The 19,911-nt window shown below is 57.6% G+C and overlaps 1 protein-coding gene across 8 annotated transcripts in view; it reads right to left on the reverse strand.

Annotated features, from left to right (window-relative positions):
- ARHGAP23 (Rho GTPase activating protein 23) overlaps nt 1–19,911 on the reverse strand; it is a 123,498-nt gene that overhangs the window by 43,248 nt on the left and 60,339 nt on the right. For all 8 annotated transcript variants that reach the window (XM_030541618.1, XM_030541615.1, XM_030541617.1 and 5 more), the window contains exons 2-3: nt 10,922–11,101; nt 1,579–1,603 (exon numbers count right to left, since the gene is read on the reverse strand). In XM_030541618.1, the coding sequence (XP_030397478.1) occupies nt 1,579–1,603; nt 10,922–11,101 (205 nt within the window). The remainder of the gene's footprint in view (nt 1–1,578; nt 1,604–10,921; nt 11,102–19,911) is intronic.

Raw genomic sequence — 19,911 nt, forward strand, 5'->3', positions numbered from 1 at the left:
TCCAGCCTGGAGGTGCAGGCTGGGTGCTGGGCTTCAGACCTGTCCTCTGCACAAAGCCAAGCCAAGAGCAGCTTCAGTAACTGTGCACGGGCCGTGGAAGTCACAGCTTCCCCCCACATCCATGTGCACTCCCGGGAGGGCCCGCTCCCCCCGCTGGGCCCCTGGGCCTCAGCAGATGCCACTCAGGCATGGACACTTGTACACCTCTAGGTCCCTGATCGGAGCTTGGTCTGGGATCTGTCTACAAGACCTTCTCCCCCGTTCCCCCCCATGACTCTGCCGGGCCGGCGCTCCCTGTGCAGGGAGAGGCCTCGGAGCGTGGGTGCTGCAGGACAGGCTGGGTGGCAACGCCAGGCTGGGTACCCCTGTAGGCCAGGCTGGAGGTGGATCATCCCCAGAGCTAGAGGTTCGGAGGCGGGAGAGCCTGGGACAGGAACAGAATTGAGGTGCCACAGAGCTGGGCAGCCTGACTCTCACAGTTGCTAGCCCACTGCTCAGGCGCTATGCTTGTCTCAGACATGACGTGACGGGGGCTGGGAGCTAGAGTGCCTGTCTTGCACTGAAACCCCCAGGGCAGCGGCTGGGCTCTTGGCTGGGGAAAGACACCAAGAAACCGCGGCCTTGAATCCAGATACAAACAAGGCAAAAGCCAGTGATGTGCACCCAAAGCACCCGCCGGCAGGCTGAGGGAGTCGCTTTGCACCCTCCGATCCCACCAAAGCAAAATGTTCCCAGCTGGCCATGAGCACAGCCTCCCTGTAGGGAAAGGCTCCTTCGCTGTAAATCTAGGGCAAGGCACAGTTCCCAGTCTGGGAGGGATGAACAGCACAGAAACTGGCTAGGTGGCAGCTTTATTCCTTCCCAGGAGCAGTTGGTCTGCGGCCAGCACACAGCCGGAGCCAACGCGGAGCAGCCGGGGGAGGCGGGAGAACCAGCTGGTTCTGGGATCTAGTCGGGAAGGTCCTAGCTAGGGGCAGAGACGTAGGGAAGTGCCCAAGGTATTGCCAATGGGGCATCACCTAATGGATTTGGGGATGAATAATGCAACCGCTAGTAAGCGGGGGAAGGGGACAGATACCCCCGAATGGCTGGGATGTTAGAGGGATCCTACCACAGCATCTCTACATGGGCTTCCTCCTGCACAGTCTGAGATGGTCCCACCAGGCAGGGCAGCTTCCCTTGGCGTCAGGGGAGCCCAGCTTGCCCATCTCCGAGTGCGACAGAGCCGGTTCAGCTCAGGCCTAGGTTGAGTTCAGCAGATTGGTTGGTGATTCATGCTAAGGGGAGCCGGGTACCTTCGTCTGTGCTGGAAAGATCCCCCCTCCCTGCCTGGCCGGTCTGCTGCAACACTGATCTGCTGCTCAGCAGCCTGGCGCATTTCACAAACCACCAGGGGCTGCAATCACTTCCCTGGCAGGGAGGTACGGAGTGTGGGCTGGTCAGTAAAGCAGGCCAGAGCACCAATCGGCTCCCTTTCACACACGGCCATCCGTACGTGTCTGGCCACACACACGACACATACACACACGCACATGCACAGACGATACAAGCGGCAGGGTGCCAGAGATAGGTGCTTACCTCCTCGGTTTCCATTCTCTTCCTCCTGCACAGGGAAGAGAGAGAGACCAATGTCACAGAGGCTTTGGAGAAGTCCGAAAGGTGGGAAGAGGGACAGATCCCTCAGGACGGTTGATTAACACGAAGGGGGGAACCCGGCAGTAGGGGCGGCTCAGCAGACAAGGAGCATGGGTAACCTCTGAGGCATCGAAACACCAGCAAAGTGACCTGGTGCCTTCTTATCCTCCCTCTGCCACCCGGACTGCCCAGAGGGTAAAATTAACTCTTGACACAGGATCTCCCTGGGCCGTCAGCACATCAGTTCAGCTGGGCGGGCAGGGGAAGGGTTTATTCTCCCTCACAGTGACTGTATAATGGCCACTCCAGCTTCCGATTAGCCAAGGGGAGAGCGCCACAGCAGGTTTGCCCTTTCTGACGGCCTCAGAGGAAGCCCTGATCTGGTCATACAGCTGCAGGGAGGGTGGGCGCACACTCAGCTCCCACAAGCCTGCTCCCTGGAAGAAACAATCACAGACTCCTGGGGCCACCAGGTTGTGGGCTCTGCTCACCCAGGGCCCTGGCCGGAGAATGAAGCTGTAATCTCCTCTCTCCCATAGGGGTCAATGCCGCTCCAGGAGTTCGGGGGTGAGGCACCATGATCGGGCATTCCTTGAGCAGCCTCTGCTGGCCCCTGGGTGGAACGTAAAGCTGCCCCCCCTCCCCGCAAGGGTAAATCCTCTCACCCCACAACAGGAGCCTGTATCAGGAGGGGCAACCCTGGGATGCCATGGGCAGCTGGCACTGCTGGAGGGAAACAGAAGGTGCCAGCTCAAACCTGGTTGGGTCTGGAGCAGAGGCAATAAGGGAGAGAGCTGCCCGGACCAATCTAGGTACCATCGTGGGCTGGGAAGTACAAGTAGGTTGGGGAAACAGACATTCCCCCTGAGCCCTTCAGGGTTCCCTGCCATTCCCGAGTCAGCCAAAGGGGTCACTGCAGAGCAATCGAAAAAACTGCAAAGCAACCTAAAGGATTTGGACGCTCAGCTCCCATTAAACTGAATGGGGACTAGGTGTCTAAATACCCCAGGCAGCACTGCAAATCCCACCCCCTCCGTCCCCAGGAGACGAGCTCCCTGCCCTGGGTGTGCTACCAGCTTCCGACAGCCAGGGGAGGCAGGCTCTGAGTCCTCTCCCATGTCCCGTCAGATGGGAATCTGAGATGGGTAACGGGTAACGAGCAAGGGAAGCAGAAGGGCTTCAGAGGGGCAACCAGGGCTATAAATTGCAGTGCAGATGTTCGGGCCAGGGCTCTGAAACCCCACGAGGGGGGCGGGTCTTGGAGCCCGGGCTCCACCCGCAGCCCAAATGTGAACATTCCCCGCAGGCTGAGACAATTAACCTGGGATCTGAAACTGGTGACGCGGGGTTTTGAGGCACTGCAGCCGTCCGAGACAGCAGGGGAGACACACATGGGGAGATGCTGGCGAAGGGAGACCTGGCCTGCTGCTCCAAGGTGTGACCCGGTGGGTTTGATTTGAATTCCTTTTGGGGTGGGGGAAGCAGGGGGAAATGTTGTTGCCAGGACTCAATACACCAGACGGAACCATGTGAAGTATTTTGGGTTGCAAAGCTCTTGTGAAGACCCAAAAAGGGAAACTGAGGGCTGGGTGCTGCAGGGCTGCCCCATGCCATAAGGGGGCGATCTGGAGGCAGCGACCCTGGTTACAAGGGCCAAAACCTTGCCACGCGGCTCGGAAGAAAGCTGATGGTGCCACCCTATCACCAGGCCCCGTGTCCATGCCAATAGAGGGGCTGACAGACAGAAAGGGAGCGCCCCGCCATGGGGGGGCTGAAAGCCTCCCCCATCTGGAAGCGCCACTCCGGTGATGCTCTCTGGAGGCCGGTCCCAAACTGCGAGCGTGGCTATATTTAGCGCTGTAATGATTATCCAGGGCGAACTGCGGGAGGCCACGTGCCGGTTTCGGCCAGAGGGGCCGTCTTCACGGTGCTGCGTTATTTATGGCATGACGCGAGCTGACAAGATCTGGAGCAGGGAGGGGGGAGCGAAGAAGGCGTCTGGACTTTGGGAGACAGACGTGGGGATGGGCTGGGGGAACAGGGGGATCCCGGCGAACTCAGAGCTGATGTTTCTGATGATGGCTTGACCCCAGCTGGTCCCAGTCAGAGGCTGACACTGGGGGGATACTCCAAGGTATGCCCGAAACTTCTTAAGACTCCAGCTCTGCTGGGCTTCCCTGAATGTCACTTTCTAGGTAGCCAGGAGGGCATGAGCTGGGTATGCGCTTCCAAGAGTCACATGCCAGATTCCCAACGTTAACCCACGGCTCTGGGTCAGTGGGAAGGGGGGAAGTGGGGGGTAGGGCCCTGTCAGGACATGCAGCTTGCGACCGTGGCAGGTAGGTCCCACACTGGCTATGGGGCACAGATTGATCAGCCTCCAGGCAGGGGAGCCTGGACACACTGTCCCATCCTGCAGCCCAGTGCCTGACCGCCGTCCCAGAGGGCTCTCGGCGCGAGGAGAGACCTGTGATTGCACAGGGGTGGGGAGAAGGAAGGGAAGCAGCCCCCCCAAACCCGAGGGGGAGGAGTTTTTCCAAGCCCAGCTGGATGGGGTCATCGAGGTGGCAGCTCCCTCCCCAAATTGCTCAGCCAAAGCAGCGGAGCTGGCGAATGCGGGAAGATACAAACACCCCCAGCTACCGAACTCCTGGGGCCGTGGGAAGGGAGTGGGATGGGAAAGTTCCCTTAAGCCCAAGGCTTCCTCCTCCGCAGCCCCACCCTGCTTCTCCCCTCCCCTCCAACCTGCCCTGGCTCTTGTGCCAGGCCAGGCAACCCGGGGGGATGTGGGTTTGGCTCCCCTGCGACACGGAAAGGTGTGATGCCAGCGCTGTGTGGAATGCAGAGCTCCTGTCTCACTCCCTGCTGAGTCAGCTCCACCGAAACCTGCCCTCCAGGTCTAGCCTGGGGCCTGGCTCCCCAGCCCTGCTTCCCACCACCCGAAAGCCGGCAGCTGGGGAGCAAGCTGCATTTCCACTCCTTGCGTTGCTACTTTCCAAACAGGTTCTGATCCCGGGAACAGCTGCCCTTTGCTCCGAGCACCACCGGGGGGATCCTACGCCTGGAGCATCCCTGATCAATTCACGAGTCCCTCTGCCAAGCACTAGCCCCCAATACACGGCCTTAATCCCGAGGTGCAAAGCTCCCTCCTGCTCTTTCCAGGGCTAACTCAGGCTCCCTTGCCTGGGGATCCCGGGTGCTTCCGAATCCTGACTCATCACTAGGCCCTACGCTCATTACATAAGAGCGGCCAGACTGGGTCAGACCAAAGGTCCATCTAGCCCAGTGTCCTGTCTGCCGACAGTGGCCAATGCAGGAGCCCCAGAGAGTATGAACAGAACAGGGAATCATCAAGTGATCCATCCCGTCGCCCATTCCCAGCTTCTGGCAAACAGCGGCTAGAGACACCATCCCTGCCCATCCTGGCTAATAGCCACTGATGGACGTAGCCTCCAGGAACTTTAGTTCTTTTTTGAACCGTTATAGTCCTGGCCTTCACGACAACCTCGGGCATTGTTCTGCACCTGCCCTAGACAGGCTCATGCCTCCCTCCTGGGAGCTTGCAGGAAGCAAGGTCGGGGAGCCCTGTGATGCTTCAAGAAATGCAGATGCAGAAAGGAGGCCGGATGGAGATTTCTGGATGGGTGGGGGCTGGTTACAACAGCCTGGGAAAGGACCCGCTCACCCAGGGAAAGTAGGAGAGGTGTCGTTGGTGTTACTTACGGGCGAGTAAAACACCCACCCTTCTGCACCTATTGGCATCCAGGGACAGCGGGCAAGGAGATCGGGTGCTTGGGCTGGTAAAGCTCCAGGCCCATTTTGAACAGCTGGGGCGACACATATTTTTAGTGTGGGCAGGAAAGTGGCAAGGTGAGGGGGGGACGCTCCATGGCGCCCGTGTGTGGGAGAGGAGGCAAAAGTGAGACCTCCAGGGTTGTGCAAGTAGGGAGGATGATCGAGTGGATCAGGCACTGGGCTGGGACTCAGGAGACCTGGGCTCTGTTCCTGGGCGAGTCACTGAATCTATCCTGGGCCTCGCGCCCCCAGCTGGACAACGAGGCTAGCACAGGGCACGGCGAGGATAAACCCCACTAGCGACGCAGAGTGGCGTGACGAGAGCCAGAGATGGGGGAGTCCTGAAGGGGGTGGGGGAACCTTGGGGGCACTACAGAGTCAGGAAGGGGGCTGCATGGACTCATAGAAGATCACGGTCGGAAGAGACCTCAGGGTCATCCAGTCCAATCCCCTGCTCAAAGCAGGACCATTCCCCAACTAAATCATCCCAGCCAGGGCTTTGTCAAGCCAGGCCTTAAAAACCTCTAAGGACGGAGTGCCCCATGGGTCACCGGGCTCTCCAAGACAGGTCCCCCTTTGTCTGAAGGACACTGCACAGAAGAGAGGGGAGAGAATCCAAGCGATTCCAGACCCCAGGCAGCCTTTCAATGGGCCTGGCAGAAACTTGCTTTTTCTTTTCAAAGCGACCCAGACAAAGGCTCGGCTGGCGGAACCTGGGAGCGCTGGCTCCAGCTGCGATGCTGAGTCCCACCTGGTCAGCAGTTCCAGGCCAGACGCCGAATCCGAATGGAACTGCCGCCAGCAAACAGTGCTGGGGTTGGGGGTTGCTCAGGACAGGCGCCTCGGTGCCTGGGATCCCCACCGCTCGCTGCTATAGCTCGGCAGCGCTGGGAAAGGGGGTGGAGGGGAAAGCGGCCAGGCCATGGTCCCACGCGGGAGGGAGTTATCGGGTGGTCTCGTCACACTCATGCTGCCAGTTCTGCACCAGGCTGCCCCAGGGAAAGGCAGACAGGAGTCAGGCCCATGTTGGAGCCCTGTCATGCAGCAGGAGAAAGGCAGGCCTGTGTCCGGGGAAGGGATTTCTGAACAGCTCCCGAATGCAGCAAAGAGAATGCAGCCAGGGCTCGGCGTCAGCATTTCTGGATGCAGGTTTTCAGGTCCTGAGCTGGGATAGAGTGGAGGGGGTTCCTGGGCCTTGTGCTCTGGGCAGTCGTGTCACGGCTCCACACGCAGCAGAGGAGAGAGAGCCAGGTCTCCGTGCTGGAGGCATCGGTATTTGGCGCGAGGCAGCCAAGGGACATGTCTCAATGTCAGACGACTCCAGATGCTGCTGTCACACAAAGCTCCATTTTAACGGGCTCCTCACATCCATCATGGACCAGGACGGGGAAAGGGGCTAACAGTTGGGTGCTATTGTCAGACGTTTCAAAGTCTGCAAATATGTGGTGGGAAGATGAAAGGTAACCTGGAGACAAGATGCTGTTTGATCCCCAAAACAAGTTGGGCGGCCGGGGGAGGAAATGACTTAGCAAAGGAACCGGTTCTGAGCAGCCATGAAAAAGCCCTGGGTGTACCTCCGTCTCCAGATGAGCCCTGTCATTAAATGCTCCCCCCTCCAAAGGGTCTCACATCTCCAGCCAATGAAATTCCAAGTTGGCAGACGTTCATCCTGGGGTATTTTAGCAGCTGCCTGTGTAAGGCAACCGCCAGTTCTCAGGGACTGCCCCAGACATAGGGAGGTACTGTCCCACTCCGACTCCACCCAATCAGGTCAGCCGTTGGAGCAGGTTCTTGGGGTAGATTTCACGGCATGTAGCTACCCTACAGCACCAGTGAAACGCAGCCACCTGTGGGGCGGAGGGTGGCAGTCGAACCGAGGACAGAGCGGAGAGGGGCAATCTGAGCCATGGATCTGGGCCAGGTCCTGTGTCGAGCACAAAATTAACTCCAGGACCTGGACCGGCGGCAGAACGATGTGAGAAAACCACGTGCCCCACATGCAACTGGTCACGTGCCTGTGGCCACCTGGCTTACACGCCAAAGCTGTAAATACCTTCATGCACAAACTAGGCATGTAGCCTACATGTTGTTAACTACAGCGGAGGGTAGGGCCCCAGCCGAGCTCAGGGCGGGGGCAGAAGAGGCACCACACACGCAGCAAGAGACAGCTCCTTGCAAAGAGAACTTATCATCTAAGCAGTGGGAAATAATCTTTCCTTTCTCTGGTGTACAGGCTGGAGAATGCAGGCTGAGATTAAATGACTTACCCATGGTCACCCAGGGAGTCAGTGGCAGAGGCAGGAACTGACCCCAGGTTTCCTGAGTACCAGCCAAGGGTCTTGACCCATAAGAACATCCTTCCTCTTTACACAAATACCTTTCAGGAGCAGTCCAAGTAGAATTGAGTGGTCCCTGGGGTTTTACAGCTCGGATTGTTAAGAGGTCCCAGAGGGGAGATAAAAAAGGTTTGTACTATTTCGGTTAGAAAGGAGCTGGGTGGGAGATGATTTATAGATAATGACTGGTTAACGAAGAAACCAGCTGCCATTTCTCTTGACCCTGCCACAGCAAAGCAAGGAGCTCCTCCATCCGACAGGCAGTAAATTTGAAAAGCTGTAAATTTGCTACCAGTCAATCTGCCGGAGGCAGCATGTAGCGAATCTGCGGAATTCATCGCCATCGGCGATCAGCAAAGCAAACAGTTTGGCGGGATTTGCACAGGGGGATTTACGGGCACCCACCAACAAACAGAGGCAGCTGTACAAAGCTAAGGAATCAGGTCAAAAAATGTCCCAACAAATCCTCATGCTGCAGGGCAGAGGCTGCTCCTCGTTTGGGAAGGGAGGGGAGGCACACGGAGGGGCACCAGGTCCGAAAGGAAGCATTGCGCAGCTAGTCAGCTGCACGGCCCCGGGGCAGAGAAGGGGCAACAGCTTCCCTTGAGACATCAGGCCCTGGGCACAAGAGCAGACTCAGAAGCTTTTGCTTTGGCAGCTCCTGCGTTGCTGTGATCTTCTGCCACTGAAACCTCTTCTTCCTCCCCAACCCCCGAGTCTGCAGCAATCAGCTGTACCCCCCCCCACACACACACACACACTCTGTCTCCTCAGGGACCAAGAGGGCGAATCTAGGAATCAAGCAGGGGATCCCTTCCACGGCAGGGGGCTGGATACACCTGCTCTCCCCCCATAATGCCGCCGCACTCCATGGGCAGAACTCTTGGCCCCACCCAGGTCTCGGCTGAATTAGTATTCCCCTGAAACTCAGGGGTTATTTTGCACGAATTGTGCCGGGTGAAGCATCCAGATCGCCTGCCCCAGCTGGTTGCCTTAATCATCATTTGCTGCTGCGTATGCGCCCTGCGAGGGAACATCAGGGCAGGCCCTGTCCCTCAAACCATTTCAAGGGAGCCCATTGGCTGCGCCTGTCTAGCCTGCTGTTCAGCGATGAAGGGGTTAAACTGTGTGTTGAAGATGCAGTTCTCAGCCTGAACCCGGGGGGGGGGGGGCACCAGCAGCTGAGCTGGGGGCTGGGATGCTCCCCAGCTCCCTACCCTTCCACACAGCTCAGTTACAAGCAGAGTCAAAGCCCCACCATAACTCCCGCTTCTGGGGACAGGAGCACGGGATTCTGGGATGCATCCCTGGGGGCGAGCAGCACAGCTATGGGAGAGGGTCCCAAACCCCGATTGCGGAAGCTGATTGGCTCCCCAGCTGGGCACTGCCACACACCCTCGTTCTGGAAAGGCAGCCTCCCCCAGGCTCCTGCACACACAGACCCGCAGCAGCCTTCTCGATAGCAATCGCAGAGCAAGCCAGACCCCGTCGCTGGGATGGCCCCACATACCAGCCATTTGGCCGTGGTACCTCTGGGCAGGCGAGCGAAGGTCCATCCACATGTGCAGTGCCGCAGGTGCCAGGCCAACAGGCAGTGCCCTAGCCAGATGCAGCTCTGCTCAGAGAGGAGCAAACACCAAGCCGTTCCAGGCGGCAGTGGGTCAGGCAGTCAAACAGCAGCGCAGGAGACGGTTGTGTGGTTATTCTCGCTGATCGGGTAGGCAAATGCCATGCTTCAGAGAGGCCTCCGCCGGTGGCAGTGAACAGGAAGGAATTCCCCCCACTTGGCATTGCACGGTAAGGGATGCCGCAAAAGCAACATGCATCGGCCTCTCTTGGAGAAACGATACCAGACCCGACGGGCCAACGCCCCAGTCAAGTAGGAGGAAAATCCTCTGGGTCAATAGTCCTGAGGCAACCAACTATGCATCTGGCATGGGCCCCACAGTAGCAACTTGAACAGCTAAGGGATTTATTTCGCTCCGTTCTATGGCAAAACCTGCAGAGCATCCGGGCAGAGGCACCAGGGGGTTTGCAGGGCTGGTGGCCACTCAGAGTCATCGGTTTCTCATTACGACGGTAGCTTTAGTGGTGGAGAGCTGGGGCGGGTGGCTTTTCCTTCAGCTGTGGCCCCATTCACTGGCCAGACACTGGAGCGGATCCATTTGCCCTTCCACTTCACAACCAAAGAACAAACAGTGCGGGGAAATCTAAGCCAGCTTTCCTTCCCTGGACCGGCCGGGGCCATCTTCTCTGCCACCAGCTGGCTGGAGCCAAGGAGCATCCTGCCGGCAGGAGCTGAGAGGACTATGGATGCAGCACGTTCAGCCCCAGGGAGATCTGCATGCCTACAGCCAAGGCCTGGCCAGGCTCATCCAGTGTCCACCTTGGCCACGGAGAGGTCACCATCATGCAAGGCCTCCGCAGGTATTTAAACCAGGGGCGATGTTGGCGAGTGTCCCTGGAAGGCAGTGCAGGGTGGGTGGCTGAACTATGGGAGAGAAGGGGGAAGAGAGAACCAGCCACTTTGGAGTGACAGTGCCTGGAACAAAGAGATGGAATTTCAAACTGGGGGACGGTGGGGCACCTGTCCCCAGTAGAAATATGCAGAATTCAAAGCACATGGGAGAGATGCAAGCCAAGGCAACAGACAGTCTGAACAAGAAAGTAAGGATGCTCCATGGGCCAGAGGGAAGGCAGCGCTGTGGGCCTTTCACACCGGATTCAGAGACCCCCATGAGCTGAGCACATCGGATTGCAGAGACTCGAGATTCCCAGGAGGGACCACGGTCAGATAGTCACCACAGGCTCTGGGGAGGGAGGGAAGCAGTGACTTCTTAAGCAGGCAGAATTTGAAGGGAGGCTGCTATCATATAACGGCTGGGAGGGAGCCAGGGAAATTGGCTTATTTGGGTTGTTTCCCCTTTGGGGACCTCGGTAACATTCACTCACATGAATCACCCTGGGAAATTTGATAGGGATCAACATCCAGGCCTGTCCTGGGGGGACGGGGACCCAAAACTGCTGCCCTCTCCCCACTCCTCCCAACCCCCCCCCAAATAATGCTATTGTTGTACTCAGCAGAGGGAGGGGTCTTCCTCCCAAATGGACATGCCCCGCAGGCTGTTGGAGCCAGGGGAGGGAGGCAGGGCTACCTTGACATTGGAGTGGACCGCCGACTCCGGGGGGTAGACGATGAAATGTCGGAGGGTGAAGCCGAACCCCCCCTGCGAGCTCTTCTGCAGCAGCACCGTCTTTGGCCCCACCCAGGGGAAAGGCTCCTCCAGGGGGGCGTTGGCATTCGGAGAGGTCCCATCTCTCCGGCCCAGCGGCGGCTGTCGGGGGCAAGAAGAAAGCAGTTAAGGCAAATCTCCACTTGGATTACTGTGTACTTCCCTCCCAGCTCTCCACGTCAGCCCCATGAAAGGAAGGACGGCCTGCTGGTTACAGCACTGGGCTGGCACTCAGGGCACCAGCCTGCTGTGTGACCTGGGTTAATTCATTTCACCTGTATGCAGCGCCTGGCACTGCGGGGCCCCGATTGCAGCTGGGCCTCTGGAGGCTACTGGAAGGCAAAGGCTCATTCATTATTGCGCTGCATTGTTGGTGTTATGGTAACACCAATCCAAGATCAGGGCCTTGTTGTGCCAGGCGCTGCACAGGTGTCGAGCAAAAAGACTGGCCCTGTCCCAGGAAACCCATCTACATTTCCCACCCTGAGCTGCTCCTGGGCAGTCAAAAAGTGTCCATGTCCCCATAGAAATTCCTGTCTGTACATTCCTTTATTCCCCTTCCCACACAGGAATAGCTACACTGGCATAAGGACCCTGACCAACAACTGGATCTACCCTAGGCAGGGGTCTACCCCGGTAATGAGACCAGTATCGCTGAAGTGACCCAACTAGCGTGTACACATGTTCCCGCTGGCAGGAGCTGCGCTGGAGAAGGCTCTTGCACCGGCTGCCGGGAGCGTGTGTGAAGCTGGAGGGAGACGAGGCCAGTGCACAGGCAGTGAGGGAGTAGGGGAGAGAGCAAAACAAGTGCTGCATGGCTGGCTGGACCGAGGGGCAAACGAGGCAGGGGCTTTTGAACTGGATCCCGGAGCAAATGGGGAGCCGGCGGGGCAGTGTGAGGAGGGGGATGCAGCTGGGGAAGGCCAAAGACAGCGTCTGGGAGGCCATGGGGAGGGGAACTGCTAGGACAGGCGCAGCATGAAAAAAATGTCCCCTTCCCATTACATGCCTGGTGAGAACCAGAGCGTGGGTGGAGCCAGGAAGGGGGCAGGGGGTGGGCACCACTGTGGGCACTGGCACTCAAACACTTCCTGGAGCAGATCCCACTTCCCAGGGCCTGGGGCTCAGCCGCCTCCGGTTCCTCCTTCCCTTCCTGCAGGCAGCCAGCCGACTCCTGCTGTCCTCTGCAGACATCTCCTCCTTGCCACCTCCCCACAATAAAGCCACGGGGCAGAGGCCTCCCCATCAGGCGCTACACGGTGCTATTGCCTGACGGCAGCGGGCAGATTCTGACCGATGCCCAGATCGGATAATTGGCAGCTCCCAGCTGGTGGCTGCAGGATTTTCTGCTGGATCACCAGACACGCAGGGAGACACTCTAACGGTTGGGAGTCTGGGCCACTGAAAAAGCCAAGTGCACCCCGGCTGCCTGTGGCAGACCGAACAAGACACCAAGGGAGAAATGGGCGGGTTAGGGGGTGGAATCTACCAAGTCTGACGGCACCGTCTCCCCAGCAGGCTGTGGGAAGCAGACTTGCCGCAGCCCGGCTGGAGCTGCCCCATTCAATCAGCCAACCAAAGGAATGCCGAGAGGCAGTGCAGGGTGTAATCTACAGGCCCTGGGGCTCCCTGCCAGCCACCCCCCTTCCCGCTCCCCAAGCTCTGCAACACAACACGCTGTACTTTAGAGACACGCTTCACCTTTGGGCCCCTGCTTGGACCCAGCCTCTTTTGGCTCCATGGGGCCATGCTGCACGTCACGTGGCTCAACAAGATTACAGAGCAAACCTGTCCCTGCGGCACTTGTGACCATTGGCCAACGGATCCCTCCTATGGGGAAGGCTCTTCCCAACCCTCCTGTCCCCACAAAGCTGCTCCAGTGACAGGCCTGATCCTGCAACCCTTCCTCCTGCCCCATTGGTGGGACTTGACTGGAATAAACCAACACTCCAAGCCCATTTCCAACTGCGGGTGACACGACAGGCCGCTAAAGTCTCCCGCCTGCATGCACCAATGGGCCCAGCAGCCCAGCAAACAGCCGCTTCAGGGCCTCGTAAGTGTCCCAAGGCTGCCAGGGCGTCAATTCATAACTCCTCCGGCCACTCAAAACCATGGACTCAGCAGAGACTCTGGTTTTCTGGCTCATCACAACACCAGGTAACACACCCTGCTGCCTGCTAACACAGAACTGACCACTCCATTTTAAGGGGTGTCCTACATCGTGTGCGTGAACCCCACATACTCAATCTGTCCTACCTTACGTTTAGCTTGGATGCTCTGGTTACCTTCTCCAGACCGGAGGAAGAGCTCCGTGTCCCTTCCCCGAACAGAAGTTGGTCCAATAAAAGGTATTAGCTCCCCCACCCTGCCTCTATAATGAAGAATAAACTGTGGCTCTGTCCTAACAATTTTCATCAGCAGATCTCAAAGCGCTTCACAAAGGAGGTCAGTAGCATTAACCCCATTTTGCAGTTAGGGAAACCGAGGGACAGAGAATGTGGGGACAACAGCGCTGCCCTGTCTCCCTGGGGCCTCATGAGGATAAACCCATCACAGGTTGTGAAGTGCTCTGAGATCCAGTGAGGAGAACGGGGTGTTGTGATTGTTCTGATTATGAACTATGTAGGGGCTGGGTTCGCGAGACAGATAAATGTGGCGATAATCCCACTCCCGCCACGTTCCCTTTTTCCATCTGTGAGATGATTTTATTGCTCTTCCCCTGGCCCCTAAGAGAGACACGCACAAAATAAAGAGATGGGATAAAATTAGCCAAAGCCCCCTAAGTGATTTAGGAGCCTCTCCTCCAATGACTTTCAATGGGAAATCTTGGAGCTTGTCTACAGAGGGAAATCGACCAGCAAAGCTACTGTGGAATAACATCCCACGTGGACACACTTATTCTGGAACAGCTGTAGTGTTTTCAGCTCACGCCCTACCTGATTCCAGAATCACTTTCCTGCACAGATAAGTCGCGAGCTCTTAAGTCCCTTTGGAAAACGAGACTTCAGCTGCTTAGTCACTTGGGGGCTTTTTAAAAGTTTACTCCTGGGACCCAACTCCACGTTGCCCTGCATGCTGGGTCCCATTCTCCACTGGCCTGTGTAGCCTAGTGGGTAGAGCACTGGACTGAGACTCAGAAGACTTGGGCTGTAATCCTGGCTATGCCACCGGCCAGTCATGACAACGCCCTATACCTCAGTTTCCTCATGTGTAAAACAGAGGTAAGGATTCTGCCTTCCTTCGTCCAGTGTTATGAGAGCTAGGCAGTACTGTTTTCATTGTTAAATCTATGCAAAGTGAGTGCAGATTTGCCCTGGCGTGAATGGCTGCGCAAGAGGCAGGCCAGTGGAGCTGTTAGACCCGGCCAACAGGCTCAAGCTACATTGCAGGAAACGTGGCAGCAAAATGAGATTGGAGCCGAACAGCAGAAGGGGTGAAACATTCTTGGGGTGGGGGGGTGGGGGGGAAAAACCGACAGGAGGAAAAGGGGAAGATTTGTAATGACGGGAACAGAGGTCGGCAGCTGGGAGGGAGTGGACTGGAAGGAGGTAAGAATCGCAGTTCAAGAGGAAGGCTGGCCTGGTGGATACAGCTGGGACTCAGGACATCTGGGCTCAGCGCCGGTGCCTGGATCAAACTCCCTTTGTCACCGCAGACAATTCAATTCACCACGTCGTGCCTCAGTTTCCCCACCTGTAAATGGGGGGAGGGGTGATCGCGTAGCTTCCTTGCAGGGGAGAGGCGAGCCTGAATAAACAGGATGTTTTAAAGGACAAGAAGAGCCTCAGTCAAAGGCAGAACAGAAGAGCCCAGTATTATCATAGAATACAACTTGGCAATTCCATAGCCGGAGGGACATCTCGGGCTACTCCACTCACAATAGCAGAATCTGGCACTCCCAGCCCTGCTCTCCACGCTAAGCGAATCACATGTCGCCTTCTTGGCTTGAAGAGATTTAATCTGAGACATTTGCAGGGACAAGCCCAGACCAGAATCCTGTGCCCAAGAGAAGGATCTGAGCTAGTCTCATGCCTTCCCCCAGGCTCAGCTTTTCACCCAGGCTTTGCCTGCACAGAGGATTCACTCTCTTGTGACCAGCGTGAACCCAAGTGCAGAAAGGCAAAGCCACACGCAGCTGAGCCAGGGTCCAAGCAGGAGGAAGCTGCGCTGGGTGCAAATTGTGCCTTAGTGCCTGGCTTTATTGCGTGCCGTCTGCCTCGGCACAGCTCCCCTGCTACGTCCCCTAAGGCTGTCGCTCTGAGACACAGAGCCCCGTCAGGCAGGGGATGTAGATTTTAATTGCGCTGAGCCAGCCGCCTCCTGCTCCCCCATGGGACTCCCAGTCCCGACAGAGATCCAAGCAATCGATCCAGGGCATAAAGGGCTTTCCACGCTCTCCCTTTCCAGACGAGCGCTTCACGCTCCGCTGCGGCTGCAATCCTTATCGGACATTCACAACAGAGCCTTTCTTCGGCTCAGGCCGGCTCGTGAGACTAAGCTCCCCCAATAACTCTCTGAATAGCCACCCGGCACCCTCCAAGCCCGCGCGGCGAGCCAAGCCATGTGACAAACAGCTGGATACCGACCATTCCCTCTGTGTAGAGCCTGGTGGGGTTGATTGTGCCAGGAGGCAGAGTGGGGTCTGGGATGGGGCACAAGGAACGTGAGACACTCGACCACACATCATGCAGGCCTAAGCCAGCTGCGCTCCGGGGCTGTAACACCCAGGGTCAGCACTCGAAAGGGAAAGAAACAGCCCTGGAGCCGCAGCAAACCCAGATTCCTCCCAGGCTCGCTCTTGTCACAACAGCACCAAAAATGCAGGAAGCGGGAGAGAGGAGGGGTTATCGGAGGGCAGGGCTGCTGGGGTAAGCATCAAGGGCACCCCGGAGCGTTTGACTGGCGTGAAACAGACAGACAGAAAGTGACCAGAGAAAGAAAAGGAGAAAGGTCAGGAAAGGAAACGGGGAAAGGGGAAAAAAGAACCAGAGATTAAAGGAGAAGGATGTGGGAGGCACCAGCAGGTTGCTGAAGTGGCTCCTGATCAAGGCCACATCTAGAGACCCCCTTCCCCCGCCCCGCCTCCCATGCATCCTTCTCCTCTGGCGTGTCCAAGCAGTCGGAAAAGCCGAATATCTGATCAGGCCTCATCTGTGCACTAAAAAGCTATAAGCCGAGACAAATCCCCCCAACGGGACACCCCGAAACAAAGCAGCATCAGACAGGGCCCGAAGGGACCCGCATCTCGCCCCCAGAGCCCCCCGGAACACATGGCTGCTCAGGAACGATAACCTGGGGATGGAGGGGGTGCAAATGTTCCAAACAGGCGGGCGCAGGTGGCAGCCTAGAGAAGATGGGCCTGACGCTGCCAGGGAGGCGGGAGCAATGCGTGGAGGGCAGAAGCCTATTTAATAAAGTGACTGCGTGCGAGCACCTGGCACTGCCCGAGTCTCCCCAAGGCAGAGAGGAAGAAGAAAGAGATATTCAGTCATGACGAGTCCATCTTCCCCTCCCCGAGGGGGCTGGCTCGGCCCCTATGTTCAGGGCTCTGCTCCTTTCAGGGTGCACCGGGGAAGACAATCCCAGCAGCCAGAGGTTCTCCGGGAAAGGGAGTGTCCCGCCAGTAGGGCCCCAACCTCAATCTGGGTCCCTACATCCTACAGGGATCCAAATGCCCAGGATGTTCCCCTGGGGGGCGGAGAGGGCAGGGATGTCTGCACAGAGACCTCAGCTGGGTTTTTCAAATTGCCCAATGGGTTTGCATGCCCAATCCTCGCTCAAATGACTGGGAATTGCACATCCCGTTCCATTCCCAGCTCTGGGCCTTGGTTTCCCCATCTATAACATGGGAAGAGGCATCGATACTCCATCACAGGGAGACAGGGTAGTGAGGCTTGATTAACTAGCATGTGGGAACCTCTCTGGGATCGTCCAGTGGACAATGCTAGAGACACACAAGTGTGATTCATTCCCATCCCATTGCTCCTAACTCTACTAACTCCAATGGCCAGCAGTTCCAGCTCCCAGGGGATGCCCAGCTGCCTGGAACTTTGCTCGACAAACCAATACTGCGGGTCCCCGGGTAATGACAGCCAGCGCAGAGGCACGCTCTGCTTTACCTACATAGACACCTCAGGCTGCCAGCAGCCCCAGCCTGGCCATGCATCGCCATCACATACAAACAGGCCTGGGCCAAATGGCCGGAGGCAGAAGCTGGTGCAGGCGGAGGATCACTGGGGTCCTTTCCGAGCCCTTCTTCCTCCCCTACTTGGGGCTTCGTTAATATTCCCAGCGCTCCGGCCTGAGCGGCAGCTGAATAAAATAGCCTCTCGAGGCGGGAGGGCATGGGAGAGCGAACCGGCAGTGGGCCGAGGGTGTTAAAATTCAGGCGCTGTCCTCCCTCGGCCTCGTTACTCGATGTGTGAAAGAAAGAGCGAGCAGTGGGGGACGGGAGTGGGGGGGTGGCAGAGGGGAGGGGTACAAAACCCCTTTGTCTCTCCCCATGCTGTTGGACAATACAGCCATGCTGTAGAAAGGCTCGTCCTGTCCTGCATGTGGGAACACGCTGCCCTCAGCTCCCAAGTGCCCGGCCTCCTACCCAGGAACGGTTCCCCTGCCTTGGGCCCAGTGCCAGCTCTGCACACACCACAGCCGCGGTGTCCTGTCCTGGCACTGACCAGAGGGGTGCTCGAGCTCTCTCGGGGTCACGGTTTGCAGACTGGGATGATCTTCTCCTGCCACAACCAATCCAGAGGAGCCATAGCAGGACGGCTCAGGCCTGGCCTGGTGATCTGCCCTGGGCTCCGAGCCTGTCCTGCTTGAGAAGCTGCCTGCTTCCAGCAACTGGCTGCCCTGACCAACCCGCCATTCTGAAACAGGGGTGAGCACAGATGCCCAGCCCATCGCTTATTGCTTTCCAGGCCGGCATTATCATGGACAACAGTTAACCCGCTTCCCTCCCGCCTGCCTGCCGTTAACGATAATAATCCCTCGCTCTGACACAGCTCTGTTTCCAGATCTCTGAGCGCTTGCCAAAAGGAGGGTGAGATCATCCTCCCTATTTTACAGGTGGGGAAACTGAGGCGTGGCAAGGGGCAGGGACTTGCCCCAAGGCCCCCAGCAAACCAGTGACAGACCCGGAGAGAGACCCAGGTTTCCCGAGTCCCTATCCAGCACCCTAACCATTAGTTCACACTGCCACGGATCCTGCAGACAAGCCAAGACGGGAAGCAGTGACGAAGCATCCTGGTCTCTATCCTCCAAAGCCAGGCGCCTCCAGGCCACTCCTACCCCAACTCTGAAGAGCAAAAATAAAGATGCCCAGCCTGACACATTCACCTGCGTCTTTCCCAAGCGACAAAGACAGGCTGCCTGTTGGCAATGAAAACCTGCAGCAGGTTAGGTTGCCCCCCCCGACCCAGAAACTGCAGGGGGGGGCATACCTAGTATTATTATTAGTTATCTGAAGCGTGGCAGCGAATAGGAGGCCTAGTCCTGAAACAGGACCCCGTGGCACAAGATGCAGGACAAATGAGGAACAAACAGTCCCTGCTCCCAAGCCCTCAGAGCCTAGCTCCAGAGCAGGAGAGAGAGCTCGCCGCAAGGCTCCTGCTGCCTTCACTCCAGCAGACCCTGCCCCACGGTACAAGGAATCCCCTGCCGCCCATTGGGAAGCTCTGCCCCCTACTCACTGACATGCAATGACCCACTCCCATTCCACCCAAGCTGCCATCTTGGTTTCAGGACACCCTGGCTGTTCCGGGACTGGGCATCCCAGCAGCCCTGGAATAAACAAAATCTCTGGGTTTTGGGTCAGATGCTTATGAAAGACCCGAAAGCCTGAAATCAGTCACTTGACAGCTCTCCCAGGATCCAAGCGAGAGTCCAGGTGCAACTGGGCCACACTGGGTTGGAGATGCAGCTCTAGGCTAAACAAAGGAAGCCCTGATTCTCCAATGGTGAAAAGCACCACGGGAGCAAACGCAATTGCGCTAATGGCCGTGAAAGGCCTAATCCCCCTCACATGGTCTTCTCCAGCCATCCTCCAGCTGCAGCCTTAAGTGCTCGCGGGGAGAGCTGCTGATTGGATGTGGGCAGAACCCCGAGGACAGGCATCAAGTGCTGGGTCCCCAGGGGAGATTTTAACATGGCAGCCCCCAGGCGATTGCTAGCCAGCTGTCGCACCCCACTCAGGAGCCTCAGCAGGGAAAGAAGGGGTCTGATTCTCTGCTGCCTTGTGCGCTGAACTGAGCAAAGGGGATGAAAAATACCTCCTATCCAGGTAGTGTTTTGTACCCACATTGCAAAGGCGCAAGGACAAGCAGAGGAGAATTTGGCTGCAGGGGATCCACACCCAGCTTTCTCTCTGCCACAGCCCCGTTAACCAGAAAGAGAACGCACTGAACCAGCCCCAGGCCACTCATCCTTCCCCCTACGTCTGCCAGTCCCTGTAACTACCTCTCAGCGTGAGGCTCCAGGCAAGGTGGGGGAGCCCTGGCCCCGCAGGGAAGGATGCGGGTGGATCCTCGCCACTTCGGACCAGGAGTGCCCTGGCTCAGCTACTTTCCCCATCTGTGGTCTCCATTGTCTCGGCTGCCTGCTCGCTGGATTATTTTTAAGCTGACAGCTGAATGTGCCCTCATGATTCTAACCAGTACGGACAAGCCTTGGAAAGAGAGCCCGAGAGAGGGAGCAGCACATGTGCTACCTAGACATTAACCTGCAGCCATGACGACTCCCTCGCCCGCAACGTCCATCCCAGACACACCAGCCTACCCATCGCAGGGACGTCGGCGGGGCTCCCACGTGGCCAGTCCGTGGCACTTTAATTACACACCTGCCCATGGTAACAGCTTGCTAGGAGCTGCCTCCGGGAAAGCTCCTGCCCTTGTCTCTCACCCCCGTCATCTTCC

Source organism: Gopherus evgoodei, chromosome 23, assembly GCF_007399415.2.
Source record: "Gopherus evgoodei ecotype Sinaloan lineage chromosome 23, rGopEvg1_v1.p, whole genome shotgun sequence".
Lineage (NCBI taxonomy): Eukaryota > Metazoa > Chordata > Testudines > Testudinidae > Gopherus > Gopherus evgoodei.